At 50.2% G+C, this 25,038-nt stretch overlaps 1 protein-coding gene and 1 long non-coding RNA gene across 3 annotated transcripts in view; one reads left to right on the top strand and one right to left on the bottom strand.

The window, feature by feature from the left end:
• The window catches only part of LOC144381200 (uncharacterized), a 36,233-nt gene extending 11,195 nt beyond the window's left edge, over positions 1-25,038 (bottom strand). The window contains exon 1 of the long non-coding RNA XR_013446075.1: positions 24,326-25,038. This is a non-coding gene — a long non-coding RNA (uncharacterized LOC144381200). The remainder of the gene's footprint in view (positions 1-24,325) is intronic.
• Positions 86-12,669, top strand: PIPOX (pipecolic acid and sarcosine oxidase). Of its 2 annotated transcripts, none has more exons than XR_004926504.2 (8): positions 86-391; positions 2,500-2,648; positions 9,650-9,863; positions 10,138-10,320; positions 10,826-10,978; positions 11,371-11,629; positions 12,112-12,187; positions 12,471-12,534. XR_004926504.2 is itself a non-coding variant. In XM_036122127.2 (8 exons), the coding sequence occupies exons 1-8, from the start codon at positions 278-280 to the stop codon at positions 12,599-12,601; spliced, it is 1,179 nt and encodes a 392-aa protein (XP_035978020.1). In that variant the 5' UTR covers positions 86-277; the 3' UTR covers positions 12,602-12,669. The 2 variants fall into 2 exon arrangements, 1 of the variants encoding a protein (XP_035978020.1); XM_036122127.2 differs by having other exon boundaries at positions 11,371-11,529; positions 12,471-12,669.

The following is a 25,038-nucleotide window of genomic DNA, read 5'->3' as shown; positions in this document are numbered from 1 at the left end:
AGAAAGCTAGAGGGATACAAGGGTGAGGCTGGCTGCTGAGCTGGGCTAAACCTCAGAAATCAGACGACCCGGTTCTGCTCTGCAGGGGAGGCGGGGGCTAAGCCCTAGGCCAGGCTTTGCCGGGAGGGAGGAGTGGGGAGAAGGACGCAGCCCAGGGGATTGTGGGAATGCTGGCCAGGCTGGACTTTGCCCTACTCCTCCTCCTTTAGCCCAGAGCCTACTTTTGCTTGCTTTCTCCTTTGTGTGTGGGCCTTGTAGCTGTGGGGCTAAGCGGGTCATGGCTGCTCAGAAAGATCTCTTTGATGCCATCGTGATCGGGGCAGGCATCCAAGGCTGCTTCACTGCGTACCACCTGGCCAAACACGGGAAGAGGGTCATCCTGCTGGAGCAGGTACTGTGTCCCCTCTGCACTCCCCACTTTAGGCACTGTCCCTCCCTCCTCCTCTTGGGAGAAGTTTCCAGAGCCAGCAGGCTTTGGGGTGAGGCCAAAGGGTCTGACTGTCAAATTTTGTGCGATTTGCAGCTTTGCTGCCTGGTTTCATGACAATGCAAAGGAAGTTCCACCCTCCCTGAGACCCATATTGGGTTTCTAGGCACATTTCCTCCTTTTACTGCCTGCCCTTGATCAAGAAGTATCCCAGGTCCTGTTCTCTTCCTTCCCGCCACCCAGTCTCTTCTGTACCAAAATGTTTGATCTCGCCCAGAAAAATAATGAGTTCTGTTTTGGGGTAACTTAAGTAAAAATAATTTTGCCCAGAGGGAAAAGCTGATTTGTCAGCCTAAGAGGTAAGATTCTTCCCTGGGTGTTCTGGCCTCTTACCCTGGAACCCAGCAGAGACTTCTGTTTTTTCTGCTACTTCTGGTTAATAGCAGCCTTATTGTTTGATACACAGGAAATAAGACTTAGGTCTTATTTGTCCTTATAGAAAAGGTGACCCCACACAGTACAGTCTGCAGTGACCACTGCACATGTGGGGGCAGGGGGAACTACATATCTCCAGGGTCCTTCCCAGGCAGGTCCATGCAGACCACTTTCCAAAGGCTTCTATCCTCCCATCCTGCCTACAGCTATCCTGGTGGGTTTTGGCTTACTCTTCTTGGTAACAAACTGGATTGGTTAGAAACCTTTTCATTTCTCTATCAGTTTTCTCAAAGCCTAAGGCATTCCTGGTCTAACCTTGCGGAAACTCTCCATCTTTTGCTAAATCCCAAGGTGGTTCCCTTGTCCCGAGTTATCAGAAGCCAGAGAGAAAAAGCATCAGCTTCCTTGTCCAGAAAATGAAGGGGGCTATGGAAAACAGCCTGCAGGTTCCTTAAAAAGTTAAAAATAGAGCTACCCTAGGATCCAGCAATTGCACTACTAGGTATTTACCCAAAGGATACAAAAATACAGATTGGGAGAGGTACATGCACCCTGATGTTTATAGCAGCATGATCAACAATAGCCAAACTATGGAAAGAGCCCAAGTGTCCGTTGACAGATGAATAGATAAAGAAGATGTGGTATATATACACAATGGAATATTACTCAGCCATCAAAAAATGGAAATCTTGCCATTTGCAATGATGGGGATGGAACTAGAGGGTATTATGCTAAGTGAAATAAATCAGTCAGAGAAAGACAAATACCATATGATTTCACTCATATGTGGAATTTAAGAAACAAAAGAGATGAACATATGGGAAGGGGGAAAAAAGAGAGGGAAACAAACCATAAGAGACTCTTAATGATAGAGAACAAACTGAGGGTTGCTGGAGGGAAGTGGACAGGGGATGGGCTAGCTGGGTGATGGGGATTAAGGAGGGCGCTTGTTGTGATGAGCACTGGGTGTTATATGCAAGTGATGCATCACTAAGTTCTACTCCTGAAGCCAATATTACACCATATGTTAACTAACTAGAATTTAAATAAAATTTTGGAAAAAAAAATGAAGGGGGCTAAACTGGAATGATCTCAAAGGTTCTTTCTTTCTTTCTTTTTAAAGATTTTATTTATTTATTTGACAGAGAGAGACACAGCAAGAGAGGGAACACAAGCAGGGGGAGTGGGAGAGGGAGAAGCAGACTTCCTGCAGAGCAGGGAGCCCGATGCGGGGCTCGATCCCAGGACCCTGGGATCGTGACCTGAGCCGAAGGCAGACGCTTAATGACTGAGCCACCCAGGTGCCCCTCAAAGGTTCTTTCTAATTATGCTTCTCTATGAGACCAAGTGGGGAAGGGTTGCAGCAAGATGACCAAAGACTAACCAACAAAGGGACTTTGGGATGTGAGTAATGTTACCAAGTTAATTGTTACCAGTATTGTTACTGAGTTAGCGCTACTGAAGAACTTCTATGCTCATGGCCAAATCAGTAACTTGGCCCTAAAGGGAGAATGTATGGAAATATTTGGAGAATAAGCGCTCCTGCTTGACAGCACGTGACGAGCTAGCTCCTAAGGGGGGAAGGGACCGTGCAAGGGGTAACAGCTTCGGTTGTCTCTCTTGTTCTCCATTTCCAGTTTTTTCTACCACACTCCCGAGGAAGCTCCCATGGGCAGAGCCGGATAATCCGGAGGGCATACCCCGAAGACTTTTACACCCAGATGATGGATGAGTGCTACTGGATATGGGCCCAGCTGGAGCGCGAGGCTGGAACCCAGTTACACAGGTTGGCGGGTGGGGGAATTCCTTGAATTGTGGGGCCTGGTGCCTGGAGGTGCTTTGAGTAGGTGAGAGGGCAGTGCCATGAACACCCGAAATGCAGTGGAGGGACACAGGGCCTAGGGAGGCCCCAGACACATGCGAGCATCCTGCTCACTGTCTTGATTGCCCCATCGGTCCAGCTGGCTCCCATCACTGCTCTGAGTTCCAAGGCTGGGTTCTGAGCATGCACCCAGGGCCCGCAGAGGGTGTACTGGGAAGACTGCTGAAGACACTGGGAGCAGATGCCCAGAGCTGAAGTTTGTATCTGCGTCTCTATGGAGCCATCTGAGACTCTTTTAGGGCAGGGATTGAATTAAGGAGGAGGCTGTTGTCTTGGTTCTTTATATTGCTACTAATATCATAACCTTTCACGCTGGGTCCTCTCCCCCAGAGCGACCCTTATAATCCATTTCATTGTCTCTGAATGCCTCTCCCTGTAAGCCTCCTCTTCAGGCCCCATTGCTTGCTAGGGATCTCTGCTGCCCCATGGCTCTCTAACCCTTAAGACTCCTCCTCCCCCCCCAACCTCCACTGGCCTTTCAAACACTCATGGGGAAGAAGGCAAACAATCCACGGTGCACAGAGGACTCTAACCACCCACCCCACATCCCTTCCCACCTTCTCTGTGGCTCTTAACTGAACTTTCTACAAAACCACGGCTCTATCCTACAGGGTGGCAGTTATTTTAATGGCCAGGAACCAAGAGGTTACTGTTCTGTTGCAAAAACACCATTAACTTAAGAACAAAGTGAAATCCATTATGCAAATATAGCTAGGACAGCTAATTACAGATTTATTCCAGAGGCAGCTAATGCACCCAGCACCCAAATAAAGGAGCATGTCTTGCTGAAGGGTGGCCTGGCAAAGGGACCCCTCTCTGTCAGCCATCTGTGAATACTGCTGAGTTTCTGGTACTAAAAGAAGTGCTGAGGCCTTGGAGGGCACACTTCTTCCCAGCAGACATGGAGGTAACTAAGAGATGTTAGGAGAGTGTCTGGAATCTTTCAGAAGGGACGTGATTCTGGAGACAGGCTTGAACTTGACTTTGTGCTCTACCTCTTACTGGCTGTGTGACATTGGAAAAGTTTCTGTACCTCTCTGTGCCTCATTTTTTCCTCACAAGGCTTTGTGGAGGATTAAATGAGACTTTTTTTTTTTTTAAGAGAAGGTGGGGGAGGGAGGAGGAAGAGAGAGAATCTTAAGCAGGCTCCACACCCAGCATGGAGCCCGACGTGGGGCTCGATGTCACAACCCTGAGATCATGACCTGAGCCGAAATCAAGAGTTGGATGCTTAACTGACTGAGTCACCCGGGCGCCCCTTAGACTCTCATGAGGTACTTGGCGTAGAGCCTAGCCCCTTTCGATAAATGGCAGCTCCTTCTACCTATGCTGCACCAGCCGTATCCTAGCTCCACTGCACAGGGAGGAAGAAGCGCAAGAGGAGACAGGTGGGATGCAGCAACTATGGACATCAAGGAGAATGGCGGCTGGGGCGAGGGAAAGGAACGCTTGGGTGGGAGATTCTCATAATCTCACAGTTCTCCTCTTGGCAGGAGGACAGGAATTTGGAAGGGCTTTGGGACCAGGCGGACCTGGCTCTCCATGTCAGCTCTGACACATTCAGCTGTGTGGTTTGGAGCAAGCTGTTTAACCTCTGTGAGACTCAGTTTTCTCACCTGTAAAGGAGGGGTGTCTATTTCATGGCGCCGTCGTGAGGATGAGTCTGTGAAGAGCTTAGAGTGGTACCTGACAAGTCCCTCACCATCACCCTCATCACCATCATTACGTATTGAGTGCTCGTGATAAGAAACTAAGGCTGCTTTAAAAGTACTCAATACATGTTAACTCATTTAATTCTCCCCACAACCTTATGAGAGGGTTGCTACCGAGTAGTCAGAGTCTTAACCTATTAGTGCAAATCACAAGCTTACCACATTCTTAGTCTAGAATAGGGCTTAGTGAACGTTCTCCAGAATGGCCATAGTATTTTAGACTTTGCAGGCCAATGGTCTCATTCTAACTATTCAACTCTGCCAGTTACCCAACTCTGCCATTGTAGTTTGAGAGTAGCCCCAGATGATACGTAAATAAACGAACATGGCTGTGTGCCAATAAAACTTTATTCGTGGATGCTGAAATTTCATGCACTTTTCATGTCATGAAATATTATTCTTTTTTTAATCAACCATTAAAAAATACAAAAATCATCTTGGCTTGTATGACAAACAAAAATAGGCTATAGACCCGGTCTGGTTCCTGGGTCACAGTGTGCTGGCCCCTGGTTTAGAAGATACCACAAACTGGTGGCCTTGTCCATCCCCTCTGTCTCAACAAATTCATGTCTAAATCATCCTGGGTCGAAAGACTGCTAATGGGGCACCTGGTTGGCTCAGTTGGTTAAGCGTCTGCCTTCGGCTCAGGTCATGGTCCCAGGGTCCTGGGATGGAGCCCCACATTGGGCTCCCTGCTCAGTGGGAGGCCTGCTTCTCCCTCTGACCCTCCCCCCTCTCATGTGCTCTCTCTCTCTTTCTCTCTGTCTCAAATAAATAAATAAAATCTTAAAAAAAAAAAAAGACTGCTAATGTATATTTAAAGACAGGAACATATCACAGACCCTCTTCAAAGACCATTCTGATGCCTCACCTCCCCAATTATGAAAAATGAAGAGTAAAGTGAATGTGCTTTGGAAATTCTTTTGAGTTCTACAGGGTGCTAGGTGTTGCCATTACTATTATTGTTACAATCATCATCAAGTCCTTTCTTATGGCTAATCTGATTCACTGGGGTACCCTCATTTATTTGGTTCTTTGACTTAGGAACACAGAACGGATATTTCCCATTCCAATTCTTTTCGCTTTTGTTCTTGACTCTGATGTTCTAAATGATTTATCATCTCTGTGGTTCTTATTCTCCTAGGTTTTTCTGGGAGAACCAGCACATCATCATCATCTAGCTGATAGATATGAATGTGTTTACTTAATGCTATTTGATGGTGATTAAACAAACAAACAAACATCTCCGGGAGTTGGTCGTTCAGGTGGTTGTCTGATTCTTTTTATTCTGTCCTGCCTCTTCCTGTGACAGTGGCATACTAAACCTGGGTGGGCTCAGGATATTTGCATAGATTCCGGGTACAGATGACGGCCCGCGTGTCAGATCACAAGGTCTGAGTCTTTCGTGATGTGTACAGCCAGGACGCTGATACCACCAGCAAATCCCAGCTCTGGGGCCCATCTCTCGCTTGCCCCGCCTTCTCCCTTGGAGTCCTAATATCTCGCTCCTGACCCGGGCTGCCCCTGCTTAGCTGACAATATCAGACAAGATCACAGCCGTAGGCTCTCCAGCTGCCGGCGGAACCTGGCGGCCCCCTCCGCAGCGGCTGCTTCCTGTGTCTGTGAAGTGTCTGGCTTGTGAGCCACATCCCCTCCCCGGAGCGGTCTTTGTTAACCAATTCCGCCTCGGCCCACTGAGCGGAAGATGAAAGCCAAGAGCTCCTCCAAAACCAACAAAGACAGCAGCTATTACTGAGTCCTTTCTCCACGGTGACTCTGGGAGCCGGCTTGACTGGCAACTCTTAACCCCCGAGAGGGGGAAGTGAGAGCCTGGGATGGGAGGTGGCAGGTGCAGGGGGAGCTGTCTGCCCCTCCCAATGCCTCCCTGCACCATCGGGCCTCCTGTCCTGCCGTAGTAACGGATGGAAATCTCTGATCACCGGCTCCTTACATCATGTCCGAGGCTTTAGTTGGCTAGAGGAGTCAACAAGGCCCTTGGGAGGATTCTTCGATTACCTCTTCCTAGGGCTGGATCCAGTGAAGGCTGGGGGAAGGCACAGTTCATACCAAACGCTCTGCGCTCAGCTGATGGCGTACTGGGAGCTGGGAGCTGGGAGCTGGGAGCTGGCAGCTGCACTCTTTCCAGGGTCCCTGACAACCCAGCCTCGCTTCAGGGAGCTTTCTTTCTAGGCCAGCCCCGACCGGGCAGTTCCTGGACAATTTTTTTTTTTTTTTTTTTGCAGTGGCCTATCTCTTCTCATTCCTCTCCTCCCCAAACTTCGTAGCCTAGGTCTGAGCCGAAAAAGAGCAGAGGGAGGCCCAGAGCACAGGGGTGAGAAATTGATGCAGAATGAGCGGTCTGTTTATTGGGATCTAGGAAAAGCCATTAAGAAAATAAGCACTTAAATGATTTTCAATCTGCCCATGGAAGTCATCTGTCTTCATACTGGGGGGAAAAGGCCCATTCTCTGATCCCGGTCTTGACTGACTGATTTCCAATTCTTGGAGCATTTCCCGCAGGAGCCTCTCACCTATCTCCCATAATGACAGGCCTTTGCATTTGCAGGCAGTGTTTTACATTTATTTCCGATTTGCTCATAATGGTCAAAAATCTCTCTCCAATCCGAGACATTTCTCCAGCAGTGCAAGGTTTCCCTTAGGCCAAATAGCTCAGCTGTGATCCACGGAAAATGAGAATTTCCCAAATGCATCTTTGGACTAGGGGAGGGTCCAGCATCACAAATTCAGATGGAAAATTTCCCACTGTTAGATCAATATCTGGGCTAAGAAATAAATGCCACAGGGGCGAGAGCTGGAGCAAAATGATTACAATCGGCACAATTACATTCACCGGCAGAATCAGCTCACTGATTACTCCTAGGGGTGGGGGCTCTTGCTTCATCCACCACAGGATGGCTTGGGAATTAGAACATCACTCAGCATTTCATAATTCGACAGATTTGCCTGTTGTCTTGGCATGAGTTTGTTTTCCCCATACAGCACCTTCCTGTAAGAGGAGTTCTGACTTCAAGGAAAAAAGGAAAGAAGGAAGGGAGGGAGGGAGGGAGAGAGGAAGGGAAGCAGGGTGGAAAGGAAGTAGCTAAATCACAGGGTACATGGGAGACCGCGGTCGGTGTACGGCAGGCAGGGGTTGGAATATGCTGCTCTGGGATTCCTGAGCCAGGGGTTTGACATGATAACTGCTGAGGCGAGGGTTAAGCCAGGTCTTCCGCAGAATCCCACCCAGCCACAACCGCATTCAGTAAACAGGGTTCAAGATCATATACTTGCATGACTTCTTAATGATCCTGTTGACCGAGAAGTGTCCTAGGCAAGTTTTCATTACCTGAGAACCAATCTGAAGTCCTTTTTGGGGCCACGGGGAAAGGACCCTGCTGGCTAGTGGGGATTCAACAGCATCTTTCCTCTGCTAAGCTTTGAAGAGGCCGAGACGCTCATTCTTTCTCACCCGGTGCTGAATGCTGGGTAGGCGGGGGCCATGGCAAATGGATTGGGCACGCTGCGTGGGTCTGTGTACTGACACCAGCCCCAGGGCCTGCTGTGTCCCTACCCCCTCCCAATCTTCTCTTTAATCCCCCCAACCAGATAATGTGGGATTTGGAAGCATGTAATATCCATGAGACTCCATTATAGGCTATTACGAGCTTTATACACAGTACCTGGGGGATGTACCAGGCTGATGTTGGTCACTGTGGCTGCTGAAAGGGAGAGGGACGGCAGCAATGGTCCCAAGGGCCACAGTGACCCTTCCATTGTTCAGATCCGTTCCCACCAAAAGTTAGATCAGCTCTGGTCTCTTGTGAAGAGAGACGGGAAGTATTAAAGAGAAACAGCTTTCATTCCCCTGGAGAGTAAGAAGCAGAAAGCGAAGTAGAGGGAGGAACAAAACCATAGAATCATGGAATTAATTGCTGGAACCCTCAGAGACCACCTACTGGTGTTTCTGCATGAGGGCGCTGTCGGCATTTGGGTGGGATCTTCCTGAGCTTTGCAGGTTCAGCCCACTAAATGTGAGGAGCCAACCCCAGGCATTGTGGCAACTACAAAAGTGGCCCGTGCCAGGTCCCTATGCCCCAGGGTCGGGGCGGGACCACCAATAGTCCAGCAGGCTTGCATTACAGAGGAATCTGGGGCCTGGAGCAGTGTGCCACCAGGACAACGTCACAAGGGGTCTGCCAGGACTGGACCCAGAGCCAGGACTCCCAATTTAGGATCCTTTCCACAAAATGGGCAGCCTCGGAGGAGGACCCGAGAGATGCACAGCAAGGGACAAAACATGATATGAGAGGAAACGAGACAAAGGAAAAGAAAGAGCAGGGGGTAGTGAAATAGCGGGGAAAGAGGATAAAGAATCTAGATCAGAACAGTGAGTGGGTCAGGGGATGGAGGAAGAGGAAGAAAGACCTACCACTTTCTAGGTGCGGCAATAAGAGGATTTCCGATGTCCGCCCAAAGGGCGGGATGGATCCCGAGAGGCTGGAGGGACAAGCAAACCAATCGTGAGAGCCAAGGGCAGACTTGGGAATGGGCTGGCAGCCAGCTCAGGGATACTGAGTGCGACCCTAACGACAGCATCGACATGACTTTACCAGTTCTTTTTATTTTTTTAATTGTTAAAATATTTTTTTAAAAGATTTATTTATTTATTTGAGAGAGAGAGTGAGCATGAGCAGGGGGATGTAGGGGGGCAGAGGGAGAGAATCTCCAGCAGACTGCTCACTGAGCTCGGAGCCCCACGCGGGCTTGATCCACGACCCATGAGATCATGACCTGACCTAAACCAAGAGTCGGACGCCCAACGGACTGAGCCACCCAGGCACCCCCATTTTTTAAAATCTTTTTAAGTAGGTTCCACACCCAATGCGGGGCTTGAACTCACCACCCTGAGATCAAGAGTCGCATGCTCTACCGACTGAGCCAGCCAGGCGCCCCTGACTTTACCAGTTCTTTGAACATGAGACTGGGACCCTCCTTGATGGGACCCTTGCTGAAGAATGAGAGAGAAGGCCCAGGGCCCTGACTCATACCCTCACCCATACGCCTTTCTTTTCTTTTCTTTCTTCTTTCTTTCTTTCTTTCTTTCTTTCTTTCTTTCTTTCTTTCTTTCTTTCTTTCTTTCTTTCTTTCTTCCTTCCTTCCTTCCTTTCTTTCTTTCTTTCTTTCTTTTTACAGGCAGACTGGGCTACTGCTGCTGGGAATGAGGGAGAATTCAGAATTAAAAACCATCCAGGCCACTTTGTCTCGACAGGGGGTGGAACACCAGTGTCTTTCAGCTGAGGAACTGAAGCAACGTTTCCCCAATGTTCGGTTGGCCGGGGGAGAAGTGGGGCTCTTGGACAAGTCTGGAGGGCTTCTCTATGCAGACAGGGCCCTCAGAGCCCTCCAGGTAGGATGTGCAGTGTCTAGGGCAACGCAGCTCCTCTCGTGGTTCCAATATACCACCCCCAGCCTCCTTGGGATGAGAGCCTTCGCCCTGCTGGCTTTATTCTTGACCTTTTGGGCAGAGGGCAGTCTATATACCCCACTAGGCCTTGCCAATACGGGACAGGAGGTCTGGAGTCTGCGCTCTTTTCTGCCCAAAGGGAAGGACTCTGTTGTTCACCAGGGAGAACCATCTAGCTATCTAACTAATTTGCCCTTCCCGGCCGCCGCCCTTTCAGGATGCAATTCGACGTCTCGGAGGCCTAGTGCGTGATGGAGAGAAGGTGATGGAGATAAGACCAGGGCGACCCGTCACAGTGAGAAGTACCTCCAGGAGCTACCAAGCCAAGAGCTTGATCATCACAGCAGGTCCCTGGACCAACCGGCTCCTCCGTCCCCTGGGAATTGAGCTGCCTCTCCAAGTAAGGGGGGGCTGGAAGCCTGAGAGTTGGTGCTTAAGAGAAGACACCTGGGAGTCAGATGGACTCGAGTTTGAGTCCTGGATCTGCCACTTATTGGTGGATGACCTTGGGCCAATTAGTTCCTCTCATGAGCCTCAGTTTTATAACGAGTAAAATGGGGATAGGTCTGTTAGAGAATTAAATTATAGAATCAATAGAAAGCCCTCAGGAACTCACTAAATCAGACATTGTTAAGTGCTGGAGAGAGAGAGAGAGAAGTAGGGCTGGGTGCAGTTATGGGAGACTAAGTCTGGGGGAAGAGACAGGGATGCAGAGATCTTTGTGCCTCATATCAAAATGGAATATACCGATGACGTGAGAATTGGGTGAAACAGGATGGAAGAGTTAAGGGGGGCATCCGGGCTTGTATTCAAGAACTACAGGACTTCAGAAGAAACTGTTCTCGCCATCTGTAGAGTTTTATGGCTTTCCCCCTTCATCTCCCACTTCCTCTTTCTGCTTCAAGACCCTGCGGATCAATGTGTGTTACTGGCGAGAGAAGGTTCCTGGAAGCTATGGTGTGTCCCAGGCCTTTCCTTGCTTCCTGGGCCTCGGCCTCAGCCTGGCTCCCCACCACATCTATGGGTTGCCCTCTGGAGAGTACCCAGGGCTGATGAAGGTGAGCAGAAAGGCCCAGAGAGGGGCTCGTAGGGGGCCCCCCCCGGCTCACCTCCCCCCACCCAGATTTGGGGCAGCTGCTCTAACTTCCTTTTCAACAGATTCCTGGGATCCCCCCCGCAGCAGGGGCAGGAGAATACTTCCCTATTCGCTATTTGCAACGCAAGCCCCCCAGCTGTCCCGAGGCCCAGCAAAGGGAGCCCTTCCTTTGCAAACATGGTGTTGTGGGGTGGGGGGAGGGAAGAAGGAACAGCTAAGGCAGCCTCCTGTCAGGACTGGGGAAGGCCGGGATGATGGATGCGGGCACTCTGTGTGTGAGCCTGCCCCCTGGGCCGGGTGGGCGTGCAGGCAGGCCGGCCCCTCGCAGCTCACACTGCTCTGATTGGGAGCTAGGTCTGCTATCACCACGGCAACAGTGCCGATCCTGAGGAGCGGGACTGCCCGGAAGCACTCTCGGACACCCGAGACATCCAGATCCTGAGCCGCTTTGTCAGAGATCACTTACCTGACCTGGAGCCCGAGCTTGCCGTCCTGGAGCGCTGCCTGTACACGGTAAGGGTGTGGGCAGCCCTCTCACGGCCCCCCGAGAACGGGGGAAGGAGACAGACAGACCCTGCAAGGCTCCGCTCGCTTCTGTTTGACCCCTGACCTGGTATGAGACTTGAAACAAACGAGCTTCTTTCTGTGCGTTGGTTCACCTCTCCCAGAGAGGGCCCGTTAGAGGTTATTCATATTCCTTTTCATTAGCAAACCGGGCTTATGCCTGGCAGCCCCTCACTATGTTTCCCAGAAGAGCTCTAAAAGATTTTTTGGCAAGATGTTCTAGTTGAACAGGCCTTAGGGACGAAGAGAAGAGACAGATGTCACCAGGGCCTGAGGCATCTTGGCTAAAGTTAGTTTACACGCATTCACTGAGCACCTACTGTGTTCATAGCTCTGGCTGAGCAGAGAGGCAGATGGACAAATGAGAAAGACTGTCGTCCCCGGAGGCGGCACTGGCATGAGGAAAGCATTCCCGTGCCCCATCCCATTCTTTCTGGAAAGCAATCCAGCCTCGTTCCCTCCCCTCTGAGCCTGCACTTCTTCCTCCTCCTTCTCTCCTCAAAGGACACAAGTGTGATTGTTTCTTTCTAGAACACCCCCGATGGGCACTTCGTTCTTGATCGCCACCCGAAGTATGACAACATTGTCATTGGTGCTGGATTCTCTGGTGAGCCTGAACAGGGGAAGACATGCCTCAAAGCCCACCTATCTCAGGACCAGGCAAAATGGCGTCTTCTACGCTCTTGGGGGGCCAAAGCCTAGACTCGAGTGTATAAAGGGGCTGGGCGGGCAAACAGAGGAGAAGAGGTACTTCTGGTGGGAGGCAACTTCCAGCTTTGGGATGCGGACCAAGAAGAGAGTTAGCCCTATTTGGGGACAGGGTAGTAGACATCCAGGGACCCCAGCCGCTGTCCCTGAGGATGCCTGACCACCTGCTCTCCTTTCCTTAGGACATGGATTCAAGCTCTCCCCTGTTGTGGGGAAGATCCTGTATGAATTAAGCATGAAATTAACGCCATCCTATGACTTGACACCTTTTCGGATGAGTCGCTTCCCTGGCCTGGGCAAAGCCCACCTTTGACCCCTGGCCAGCAGCCTCCCTTGTGTGCACAGGAGCTGGGAATAAAGCCCTGTGGCTATTAAATGTCAGCTTGTTCTCCTGCCTCTCTTGAGTCCCTTGTCAACACCGGATGATTGAATCGACCTTCTTTCCCTGGCCAGCTCCCCAGTCCCACTACTTTTTTGCTTTCACAAGGTCAACCAGATAGTCTACCATCACTGAATAGCAAGGACCTTTGATTTTGCTTCCAGAAGGTCAACCAGATATTCTACCATCACTGAGTAGCAAGGACCTTTGAGATGGATGTCTTAATAAGGAGGATGCACAGAGACTGGCTCAGGGGACCCAAGCAGTTGTTATAATTCTCTTCGCTGAGACATTTGATAAACTTGGGGTGGATTTGACTAAAGCTGCCCAGGGGAGGGTAAACAAGATGATTTGTGGGTCGCTACTGCCCTTGGAGTTCCTTTTCCTTTTTTTTTTTTAAGATTTTATTTATTCATTTGAGACACAGAGATACAGAGAGAGAGAGAGCATGAGCAGTGGGAGAGGCAGAGGGAGAGGGAGAAGCAGACTCCCCGCTGAGCCAGGATCCTGACGTGGGGCTCGATCCCAGGACCCCGGGATCATGACCTGAGCCGAAGGCAGACGCTTAACCATCTGAGCCACCCAGGCGCCCCTGGAGTTCCTTTTCCTAAAACTAGAGTCACCCTCCATCACAAACCCCCATAAAATCCGGCTCACCTTGGGTCACCATAAATGTTTGTAGAAAAAAACGTGTTGAGCAAGCAAAGAAATGAATAGCCACATTGCATTAAAGTCTGCGGTGGGCTTTATTCTCCATGTGACCTTATAACTAATCTATTACTTCTTAGAGACTCTCATTGTCTAAATCAGCGCCAGAGTCCATGACCCCAGGAATTCTTGGGGTCTTTTTCTTCTCAGTGCCCTGCACCCTCTTTCCCTGAATTCTTTGTCTGGTTCTCATCCTCTCTCTGGCTCTGTAAAGACTCTTAGCTCCCCAGTCTCTCATTAGGGTGTATTGTCAGGTCCTTATGAAGATGGAGCTGTTATACCAGAAAGGAAGAGAGAGACACACTCGCTTAGAAACCCTGTTCAATGTTTGAATGTTAAATGTGCCATTTTATTATCATTAGGATTGCTCCCACTTAATGAAACGGCATTAGCACCCAGTCGGCTGGCCTCCTTGCACTTAATTGCTTTGGAAGGGAACAGGCTCCTAACTAGCCCAGGGCGGGTGGAGGGGTGAGGGGTGTGAACAGAGACTGCTGAATGTGCTCCGTGGAAACCCCAGCAGGGGCATCTCCGGACCAGGCCGGTTTGACCTGAGAGATCGCCTGCTCCGGGGAAAGAAACCCTGGGACCAGCTGGGGTGGAAATGTTAGAAGGAGGCCCTGAGCGGGAAGAGTGGGAAATGGGAATAAGAGTAAAAATGTCCCCAAAGGAAAGACAACACAGAAGAAATTGCCTCATAGGTCTAGGCACACAGATCAGCACTGATTTCTCCAGGGGATTGTAAAAGCCAGCCAGCCTCCCCAGCCCCCGCCCCCGCCAGATCTGCGTCTCGGGTGCTCTCAGAGGCTCCCCTGAAACCTCAGCCCCTGCAAAGTGGGAATAGTCACATCTGTAAAGTCAGAATAATGTGCTACAACATGGATGAGCCTTGAAGACAGGATGCTAAGTGAAATAAGCCAGACACAAAAGGACAGACACTGGAGGGTTCCACTCACGTGAGGTACTGACAGATTCACAGGGACAGGAGGTGGAATGTTGCCCCCGGGGGCCGGGGAGAGGGGGGAATGAGGCGTTAGTGCTTAATGGACACAGGGTTTCAGTTCAGGAAGATAGAAACGTTCTGCAGATGGATGGTGGTGATGGTTTGGATGATGTAGGAAAGACGTTAGGGTTCGAAGCTGATGGCCAAGATAGAATTCTTGAGATGTCTTTGGTGCAAAAAGGTGGTTTTATTAAAGCACGGGGACAGGACTGGTGGGCAGAAGGAGCTGCAATGGGGTCGTGAGGACTGGCCCATTGTATACTTTCAAGTTGGGAGGGGGTTAGGGATGGTGTAAGCCTTCCAGGTATTTTGGAAACAAGATTTCCAGGACCCTGAGGGGGCAAGCTTGCTATTGTTGGAAAAAGGTCATTTATTACTGTTTAGTAAACCCTCAGTCATGAGACCCTTCAGATGTATATGGGAGGGTTCTATGCTTGGGGGATGATTGTCAACACGTATCTTGGGGTGGGGGTAGAGATAAAGGAAGTTTCCAAAGGAACTTTTATATGTTAAAGTAGACTTACAGGATCCTGGAGGGTTGGGCTAAGATTGCCTTTTGCCCTTAGCCAAGTATTAATTAACATCGAGGCCCTGAGTCCCTAGAGGGTCCCTCGGCCTGTCTCAAGGACTTGTCAGTGGACTGTAAGTAGTAGGAAATTTAATAATTTTTCTTCTGCCTTTGTTTCCCACATCAGCTTTACAGCACCACGTTTTAACCACATCACAAACACAAACATGGTTAAAGAGAGGGTACTGAGGGGTGCCTGGTGGCACAGTTAAGCGTCTGACTTGGTTTCGGCTCAGGTTGTGATCTCAGGGTCATGAGATGATCTCTGGAGTCTGGCTCCATGCTCAGCGGGGAGTCTGCTTAAGACTCTCTCTCCCTTACCCTCTGCACCACTACCCGCCCTCACATAAATAAAGAAATCTTTAAAAAAGAGAGAGAGAGAGAGAGAAAGAGAGAATGTACTTAATGCCATGGAACTGTTACACTTAAAAATGATTAAAATGATACATTTCATGTTATGTATATTTTACCACAATTAAAAAAATGGGAATAATAGTACCGACCAACTTTACAAGAGTGGGTGAGGATCGAATCATTTATCCAATCCACAAATATTTATTGAAATTCTGCTATGTGCCGGGGACTGTGCTAGGCATCGTGGATGTATCTGTGAACAAGATCTTTGTTCTTGTGGTGTTCACCCAGTCCAGTGAGAAGACATGTAAAGAATATGTATGAGTAAATTATATCCTAATTTGGAAGGTGATAAGTGCGTTGGGAAAAAGAGCAGGGCAGGGAAGACAGAGGATGCTGGGGGAGGGCTGCCCGCTGCCACAGTAGTGATGGTGGTGATGGCGGTGATGGTGGTGATGGTGGTCTGGGGGGATGGGGGGGCTCAGTGGGGAGGGGCTGCCCTGGAGGAGAGGGAGCGCGCCATGCCGAGATCGGGATATGTGTAGGAGAATGTGGTCAACTGTAAAGCGAGGTATTGTGTTATTACTGAGAGAGAGAAAAATGGGGTACAGAGAGATCAGCGTAGGATCCTGCTATCTCCAAGGCTGGCAAAGTTGGGGAGAAAGGGTGTTGGGAACCTCTCCCTCTCATTCAGCGGCGTAGTTCCCTCTGCCTCTGCTTCTCCCAGTGCGGCCCTCCTCCCCCAGCCAGCTGCAGCTCCCCTTCCAAAATATCCAGTCTTATTCAGCGTGCTGGTGACAGTAAAGGAGGGGACCAATGTCTAGAAGAGGCAGAGAAAGGACAAGTGGGGGATGCTGACAAGCCCTGCCTGAACTGGTGTGTCCTAGAAACCGAGTGCGAGGGGGAGGGGGGCGGCGGGGGCAGGCGGGGGTAGGAAGGGGTGTGTGTGTGGGGGAGGGATGAGGTCAGGGAGGAGTGGAGAGAAAAAGGAACTGGAGAAGAAGAGACTGGTAATATGCAGGCCAAGAAGGCAGGTAAGGGCCTCCAGGGATGCTGTCCACCCCCAAAGCCAGAGGAAACTGGTCTGGAGTGGCCAAGAGCATTTCTCACTGGGGCTGGGGTGGGGTCCCAGAGAAGAAGAGGGGACGTAGGCACAGAGGAGAGGCAGTGCCACTGCAGAAGGCGGAGGTGGGGGTGGGGAGACAACCTGAGGGTTTTAGAAGCACTGAAGGATTTGCCAAGACAGACCCGCCAGCACTATCTCCCTGCTTCCCTCCCGCTTGAGCGTGGCCAGGCCCCCGCTTTCACGCAGACCCTACGTATCTTCAAGATGGAGGAAAACCACAATGCATCGGGCAGGCAATAAGAGACCTCTGGAAGGGCAGCGAGGGTCTGCACAGGCTGCAGGGGAGAGATAAGAGCAGAGAAGGGAGAGAGGCCGGCATGGTTGCCGACCAGACTAAGGAAAACAGAGGCAGGCTAAAAATAGGCTGGGGGTGGGGAGGGAAGAAAGCCAGTCCAGAAAAGAAGGGAAAGCAGAAGCAATGGATGCCATTGAGACTCTGACCCAATTCTTCATCTCTCAGCCTCACCAAACTGAAAAGCTAGGGAGCGACGGGGGGGAAAGGGGAAGGCTGGTACACAGGGGGCAGAGTCAGAGGAAAGAATCTGAGTCCCAAGACCTAGGAAGTTGTGGAGCACAAGTCAGTAATCACGGCCTGGAAAAGAGGGGGTAACGTGTAGTTAGTACTAGAGTACCAGAGTACTAGAGTACTCACGGGAGTTTGGTATCCCGGGACAGGATTAAGAGCCTAAGGAGTGTGGGGCGCCTGGGTGGCTCAGTTGGTTAAGTGACTGCCTTCGGCTCAGGTCATGATCCTGGAGTCCCGGGATCGAGTCCCACATCAGGCTCCCTGCTTGGCGGGGAGCCTGCTTCTCCCTCTGACCCTCCCCCCCTCATGCTCTCTCTCTCTCTCAAATAAATAAATAAAATCTTAAAAAAAAAAAAAAGAGCCTAAGGAGTGTGAGTATGACTTGGAAGGAGGAGGTTCAACTGTCTAAAAAGATAAAAGGAAGCAACAAGGATGAGTTAGTCCGGAGACGGGAAGCAGGAGTGACTTGATACTTGAGTTTTACCTCTCAGAAAGGTGCTTAAAGAGAATTTGCTTATGGGATATTGTATTTCAATGGTGGGCTTCCAGGGCAACAAAAGGGATTTAGGTTAGACCTCAGGAAATCCATCCCACTAAGTAGATTTGTGAGATACTAAAACATGTACATAAGCACTCTTATGGTACCCTTTCCTTGGAAATCTTTTTTTTTTTTTTAAGATTTTATTTATTTATTTGACAGAGAGAGACACAGCGAGAGAGGGAACACAAGCAGGGGGAGTGGGAGAGGGAGAAGCAGGCCTCCCGCAGAGCAGGGAGCCTGATGCATGGCTCGATCCCAGAACCCTGGGATCATGACCTGAGCCGAAGGCAGACGCCTAACGACTGTGCCACCCAGGCGCCCCTCCTTGGAAATCTTTAACAGCGAGAAGCCTATCTATCTGGGGATAGGGGAGGCCAGGGCCTCCCCATAATCCTCTGCAAGACTTCTGGCTAGAGAGGAGATCTGGGATTTTTATTACCCTTGAGGTAGGGTCTGAAATGGGTTTCTGGACCCTGGCCTATGGCAGGGCAAATGTAAGCATCTGGGGGTGGGGTTGGGGGGTAGGGGAGGCACAAGGTGGACTGGATCCGTCAAGCATGGAGAAGCAGCAGAGACAAGGGGCAGGATTCTAACATGCAGGACCCAGTGGCATTTACATAACTTTGAATAATGAATAAGCCCAGCTCTGGGGTTCCTAGTCAGCATGCTCATCTGCATCTTTATTAAGCTTTATAAATGATTCAGCTCCCTACCCCTTCCCCCCAGTCCCTGCCCAGCCTGCCCCAAGCATCAGGGTAGTTGATTGCTCATTATTTTAGACTAGATTTGTTTCACCAACATTCAGTGAGGCATGGAGTGGGGGACACAGGAGGGAGGACTGAGTCCAAAAGGCAGGCGGAGTGGAGGGGTAGGAGAAGAACAAAAGCAGCCACCACGGGAAAGCAGGCAGATGGCTGCGAGCTAGGGACCTGGGCATAATTCTCTAAAAGGCTCCTGGGGCCGACATCTTCAGGAAGGAAAAGTTTCTTAGATTCCCCAAAATGCGCCGGTTCAGGTCCCATTCAACCCCGGTTTTCCTTACATCTGCTGCCAAGTCCCTGACAGGCCCCTCGCTCAGCTCCATTGCAGCGTTGAGCCACTCGAGCAGCCAAATGAGTACAGCCCCCAGGGAATTCTTCCTTTTTCCTGAGGCAGGAATTTTGCTATTTTCACGCAAAAAAGAAAAAAAAAAATCTGCTATGCTTGCAAGGTAAGAACAGGCACCAAACGTATTAAGGGAGAACAAGATAGGTACATGCACCCGTGGTGTGTGAATTTGTCGGGAAAAGGAAGGCTTGTGCCCACAGAGAGTTCGAGCCCCCATGAAGGAGAAGGCTGGAGAAGGTGGGCATCCCTCCACGCATCTGGGTGGGCGTGAGAGAGCCAGCTGCTCTGGGAGCTGCCCGGGCTACCGGCTAGAGGCAGGCAGAGCTATTAAAAGCCTAGGCAAGGAGGACTTGGCAGGAAACGATTAGGGGGAAAGGTAGAGCCTTTCTCAACCCCTGCTGCACATTAAAACTACCCAGAGAGCTTTAAAAAATATGATGCTTGGGACCCACCCAAGACCAATTAAACTGGAATCCCTGAATAAGAAGGCCCTTAAGCACAGTATTTTTTAAAAAGCTCCTCAGTGTTGTTTGGATCCTAATTTGGACAAACTTTTAAAATTATATATATATATATATATATATATATATATATATATATAAAATTATTAATATGTGAAATAAAATCAGAGAAATCTGAACATTGACTGGATATTTGGTATTAAGAAGTTATTGAAAATTTATTTAGGTGTGATAAGAGTATTGTGATTACATTTTTTAAAGACTTTTTTTTTTTAAGATTTATTTATTTATTTGAGAGAGAGAGAGAGAAAGTGTGAGCCAGGGAAGGGGCAGAGGGAGAGAGGGAAAATCCTCACGCAGATTCCCTCCTGAGCGCAGAGCTTGACGTGGGGCTCGATCCTAGGACCCTGAGATCGTCACTGGAGCCAAAATCAAGAGTCAGCTGCTCAACCGACTTGAGCCACCCAGGAGCCCCTAGAGTCATTTTCTTTTCTTTGAGGGTTAGACACTAAAGCATTTCTTAACAAAGTGAAATCATATCTGGGATCTACTTCAAAATAATCCAGTGAAGGGAATGGGAAAGTGGGTGGGGGGGTAGACGAAGTAAGATTTGCTTAGTGTTGATAATTGTTGAAGTTGCTTGATAGACAAAGAAGTTCATTATATTATTCCTTTTACTTTTTGTATACAAAACATAATAAAGGGAGCTCCTTGAGCCTTTCTTTCTCTCTCTCTCTTTCTTTCTTCCTTCCTTCCTTTCTTTGAGAGAGAGAGAGAGAGAATGGGGGGGAGGGGCAGAGGGAGAGAGAATCTTAAGAAGGCTCCATGCCCAGTGCAGAGCCCAACATGGGGCTCCTTCTCTCCACCCTGAGATCATGATCTGGGCGGAAATCAAGAATCTGAGGCTTAACCGACTGAGCCACCCAGGCGCCCCATCCTTGAGTGTTTCTAATATGCACCAGGGTGAGAACCACACAGCCAGGCATTCAGCAGGAAGGGGGCCGCCACGACACCTCTGTGAGCACAATTGGCTTCAAGAACAGGTTTGTGGGATGCTAAATGATAGGTGAGGGTCCTGGCAACAGGCAGAGCTGCAGAAACCACTGGGGGGAAATGGTACCTGGCAGTTAGAGATGCAGTTGCGGGTGGGGGGCGTGTAAGGGCTCTCAGGCTTCTTCCCCAGCCAGCACAGCCTCTGGGGACTCAGAATCCCCATGCTCTGTGCCCCAAGGTGCGGGGGGTTGGGGTTGGGTTGCTGGACCAAGGGGAGCCGCCTGCCTGAGGCACCCAGAGCAAGAAGTCAGCTTCGCTCCAATCTCTCAATCCCCGCCCTCTCCTGACTGACTCCACAGGAGCTGGACCCCCATCTCAGACGGCACCCCCCCCTTCCCCAACCGCCGTCACCACTGCTTCCCAGCGCTGTCACTTCCCCGACGGGCTCATCTGCCTCTGCCAGGGAACATTAGCCCAGCTGACTTCATCAAGGAGGTGAGGGGAGGCAACACAAATCCACAGAAGTATGGGCACCCGGGCACCCACCCTCCGCGGCTGCTGGCAGAGCTGTCTGAGCTGCTGAGAGATTCGCAGTAGCTTGGCCTCATTTGCATATCACTCCTTTAATGAACAATTCAAATGAATCCGAAATTTTCAGTTCTCTACTATCCGCGACTGGTGGGATCTCCTCACATTTGTCCCTGACATGGACCGACCATTCCCACGTTCTCCACGTGCGCTTGCGAAATAACTTCTGCGCAGCGCAGGTGAATGGGGCCCCCACCCCACCCCGCGCCCCTCCCACGCAGAACCCAGCCCCGCCCCCAGCCCAGGCCCCCACCCCCACCCCGCGGTGCCACCAGTTGGGCATCAGGCTCCGTTTGGGGTTCGATTTGTCTTCTCCGCTCCATTACCTTTCCCTGATGGCCTCTAGGGCCTGGGGAGGGGAGAGACTTGGAGGGGGTCTATTTAAGAGATTTTTGGAATCTGTGCCTGCGCATCACCCGCTGCCATGAGTTATTTCAGCGCCGATGTTTGTCTCGAGCTGATTATTCCAGCCCGAGAACAGGTGGAGCAGCCTGCGGTGGCTTATTCGTCAGCCAAGGCCATCTGTTCCCAACAAGCTGAGATTTGTAGCTGATTTCTACTGGGGAGCAAAGAGTGGGGGCGGGGCGGGAGAGGAGGCTCACCCCTAGCCCCAGGGGACTTAGTCCTCCTGGATCTTCTGCGATGCCGAGCCCCCAGGCGTCCCCTTCTAATACCTATACCTTCTCATTTTCTCAGAGAACTCACTCGTCGCTTGCCTCTCGGAAACAGCAAAAATAGTTTTTCCTTAAGGGGCTAAACCTTCTTAGATGGAGTGAGGTCTGAGAAGCACAGATCCATCCGCCAGGCACAAAGTCTGGCCACTGAACCTTGTCCATTAGCCGAGATCTTAAAAAAAAAAAAAAAAAGGTATACAACCATGACACAAATATCCTAAATGACCCTTTGACTCTTGGCTTCTCCTTACCCCACTGCACCAGTCCCTTCACCGACAAGAGTACAAGCGTCTCCTCTCGGAAACCTGTCACCTGCCCGGCTCCAGGCTGCACGGGAGGGCCCGTCTAGATGCTCCCCCCGCCTTCCTCTCCCCTAAATACCCTGTTCAGGTTCCACCCTCCAATCTGCTCCTCTTCCAGCTTCTACTCTCCGTGCCAAGAGGTACCTGCTGCTTTAAAAACGGCTTTCCCCGAGCAAGGGATCTAAGCGGTTTCTAAGCAGCTTTGCCACATTGGTTTCCACCCCCCACCCTCGGTTGCTATTTCTATCTATGAAATGCCAGGAAAGAAGCTACTCTTTAAAATCACACTAATATGACAACTCGGGGTCTTCTTTGGTGTTTTGCACAGACATACATCTGTACTGACTTCAAAAAAAAAAAACGGTCTGAAAACCTTGTATTATAAGCAGATACTTCATCTATAACTCACATCCTCAAATAAACCTATTTCTAATTTTTTAAAAGATTTTACTTATTTATTTGAGAAAGAGAGAAAAGAGAGAGAGCACAAGCAGGGGGAATGGCAGGCAGAAGGAGAAGCAGACTCCCTGTTGAGCAGGGAGCTTGCTGTAGGACTCGATCCCAGGACGCTGGGATCATGACCTCAGCCGAAGGCAGACGCTTCACCGACTGAGCTACCCAGGCGCCCAGCCTATTTCTAATTTTTAAGGCGCCTTCTAGTGTTTATCTGTTTATCTGTGTTTTCACATGTACCTTCGTCATAGGCACACATTCCCTTAAGAACCCATTCATAGACCTGTAAGACTGCCTCACTTTCTAGTTGGTTCTCTAGGCTTATTTTGCCAGTTCCTGGGAGCAGAAGCTCCTTTTCTGCTATTCAGTCTTGCCCAGTTGGCTCAGTATGTGGTCTACTGGAAACAGCAGCCTCCACAGATGAGCTCTAGGGCTCTCAGAAGCAGGCCACGAGTTCTGTGCTTCTAGGGCAGAAACTTCCAGGGCAGTGCCACTCCCTGGGGTGACTCTTCCTTGCTCTCCCGAGGATAGTACTGTGGGGGCCGGAAGCAGCCCTCAAGCAAAGGTGCCAACCTGCAACTGCCACCTGCCCGTCCCCAGGACTAAATACGAGCCATGAGGCCTATTTCACTGCATACAATTTTGTATTTGCCTGATTACCAGTCATTGACCCGTCTTTCAGAGACATAATGTTTCCAAGGCTATTGGCTGCATCTTCTCATACCAGAATGTGTATGTGGTTTTTTTTTTTTTTAATTCCTTCTTTTTTGATTCTCTGCTTTCAAATTCCCTAGCGTCCTCTTTTCCCGAAATCCATTTGCTTCTTTTCCTAATCTAGTCAGATCATAGATGTGGCACAAAACATATAAAAATTTATTAAAATGTGGAAACTCTTTGACTCTTAAGCCACCTCAAATATAATTTGCCTGGATGGTGTTGAATCTTAATATCCTCTTTGAGGTTTTTTTGGTTTTGTTTTGTTTTTGTAAAACTGTCATTGCTGACTTTTGATATCTAAAGCAAATTCTATCTGCACATTTAAGTATTCCACTGGGAGATTTATGTCACTGACTTCAATTGCAAAGCACACATCCTTTTTGGAATCTCCCTCATGTATATGACCCATCACTGGGGTTTACGCTACAAAAGACTTAATTTCTCTGTGAAATTCCTTCTAAACAAATCTAGCATCCTTGTTAACTCCAGAATGACTATTGCTCTGGAAATCACTTCTCCCAGATCAAGTCCCAGAAAACGGTCTGGATTTTTCCATTATACTGTAATGAAATTAGACTGAGGTGAATATAGCTTAATATATGCATTCCGGGCCATGTGGAGCTGTTACTCATATTGTTGGCACCATATGCATGAAGCACAAAATGTGATAATGTATGGAGGATGCTCTGAAAATTGTAAGGAGCAACAGAAATATAAGGTTGACATTTCCCCCCAAAATGCCAAGAAGTGTTTCCTTACTTATGCCAAGCTTTGGTGAATACCAGGCACACGGCGATTAGAGATGTCGACCGTGACAGTGATTCTTGGCACTCTCCCGTCTCCCTTTATCCCCTGACAAGGCCAGAAGAGCTGGGAGTCGCCTGGCCCTTTGCTGGAACCAAGCGGAGGACCCTGGTAGGACACACATCACCTCTATGAGCCTCAGGGAGAGGACACTGCATGGTTGTGATAAAGGTTAGAGGACATAGTAAATGCTCAGCATATGGGACCATAGTAAGTAGGTGCTCAGCAAAATGGGAACTATTGTTGATTTTGTCATCCTCCTCATCCCGGGGTCACTAATGACAGGCGGGAAAGGGCACCTCTCATTCCCAGCTCCTGCCAAGGACCTCCAAGAGCCCTCAAAAAGGCGGGAAAACAGTATTGTCGGGTTGCTGAGCGAGGAGACCGGTCCTCACACAAAGGGAATCCTTGAAGAGCAAGGCCGACCCCAGTCAACTGCTCAAGAACCTTTGGAGGGCAGTGGCTTCCCGGCCTCGCGGAGGTGCGGGTCATGCAAATGCGATATGAATATGCTAATACACGGGCTCTCCGCGAATGGGAGGGCGCCTGTCCGGACTGGCAGAGCCCGCGGGGAGAGCCGAGGGGACACGAAGAGGACGCGGAGGCGCAACCGGGCTGCTGGACGGAACCAACCCCAGACAGACAGACTCCCACCGGGAGAGGACGTCCCTCCCCCAGCGCCGGCCCCTCGCGGCCCCAGGCGCGCCGCCCACCGGTCCCTGGGGCTCCTTACCGAGGGTGATGAAGGGGTGGCGGAGGGAGGTGCTGCGGGCAGCAGGGAAGGGCTCCCTCCGAGTTTAGGAGCCAGAAGGTTCTTGCCAGCACCACCACCTTGTTTTACAGTTGAGGAAACTGAGCCCAAGAGATCAAGCCCCTTCTCGAAGGTCTCAGTGCTCCGGGGCAGGAGCGCTTGGCAGAGCAGGTTTTATCTGCTTTTGTTCGGTTTTCACTACGGCCCGTGGCGAGCACTGTGTAGGGGCGAAAGCGGCAGCTCCGAACGCAGCACAACTTGGTGCATTACCAAGCAGGTCCCCGACTGCCCACCAGGCTGGGGGATTTAGAATCGAATACTTCCTGGGGAAAGATGAAAGGAGCTGGGGTGGCTGCCAGGGGCAGCAGCAGGCAAGGACAAATCAGCCTAAGCTGGTCTGGAATGTGTTGCTATGTAGAAGGTGAGCAAGAGTTCCAGCTTCCAGGAGAACCAGCTCAGAGGAAATGAAAGGGGAACAGGAGGATTATGGTTAGATTTAAGGCAGCGCTTTCTCCCAGGGATGACAATGGGGCCCTTTGTTCAGTGACCAAGGAGGGCTGCCGGCGGACTCAGCCCCCTCCCTCCCACGTGGAGGCCCTTGGAAACCCAGCTCCCTCTAGTCCCCCAGGGCCCAGCATGGAGGACAGGAATGAATGATTGACTTTGAAAAGTCCCCACCATTCAGGTAGGAGATC

The sequence above is a fragment of the Halichoerus grypus genome, chromosome 2 (assembly GCF_964656455.1).
Source record: "Halichoerus grypus chromosome 2, mHalGry1.hap1.1, whole genome shotgun sequence".
Taxonomy (NCBI): Eukaryota; Metazoa; Chordata; class Mammalia; order Carnivora; family Phocidae; genus Halichoerus; species Halichoerus grypus.
Note: the sequence above shows the minus strand (reverse complement) of the source record. Positions and strands in the feature narration are given on the sequence as shown.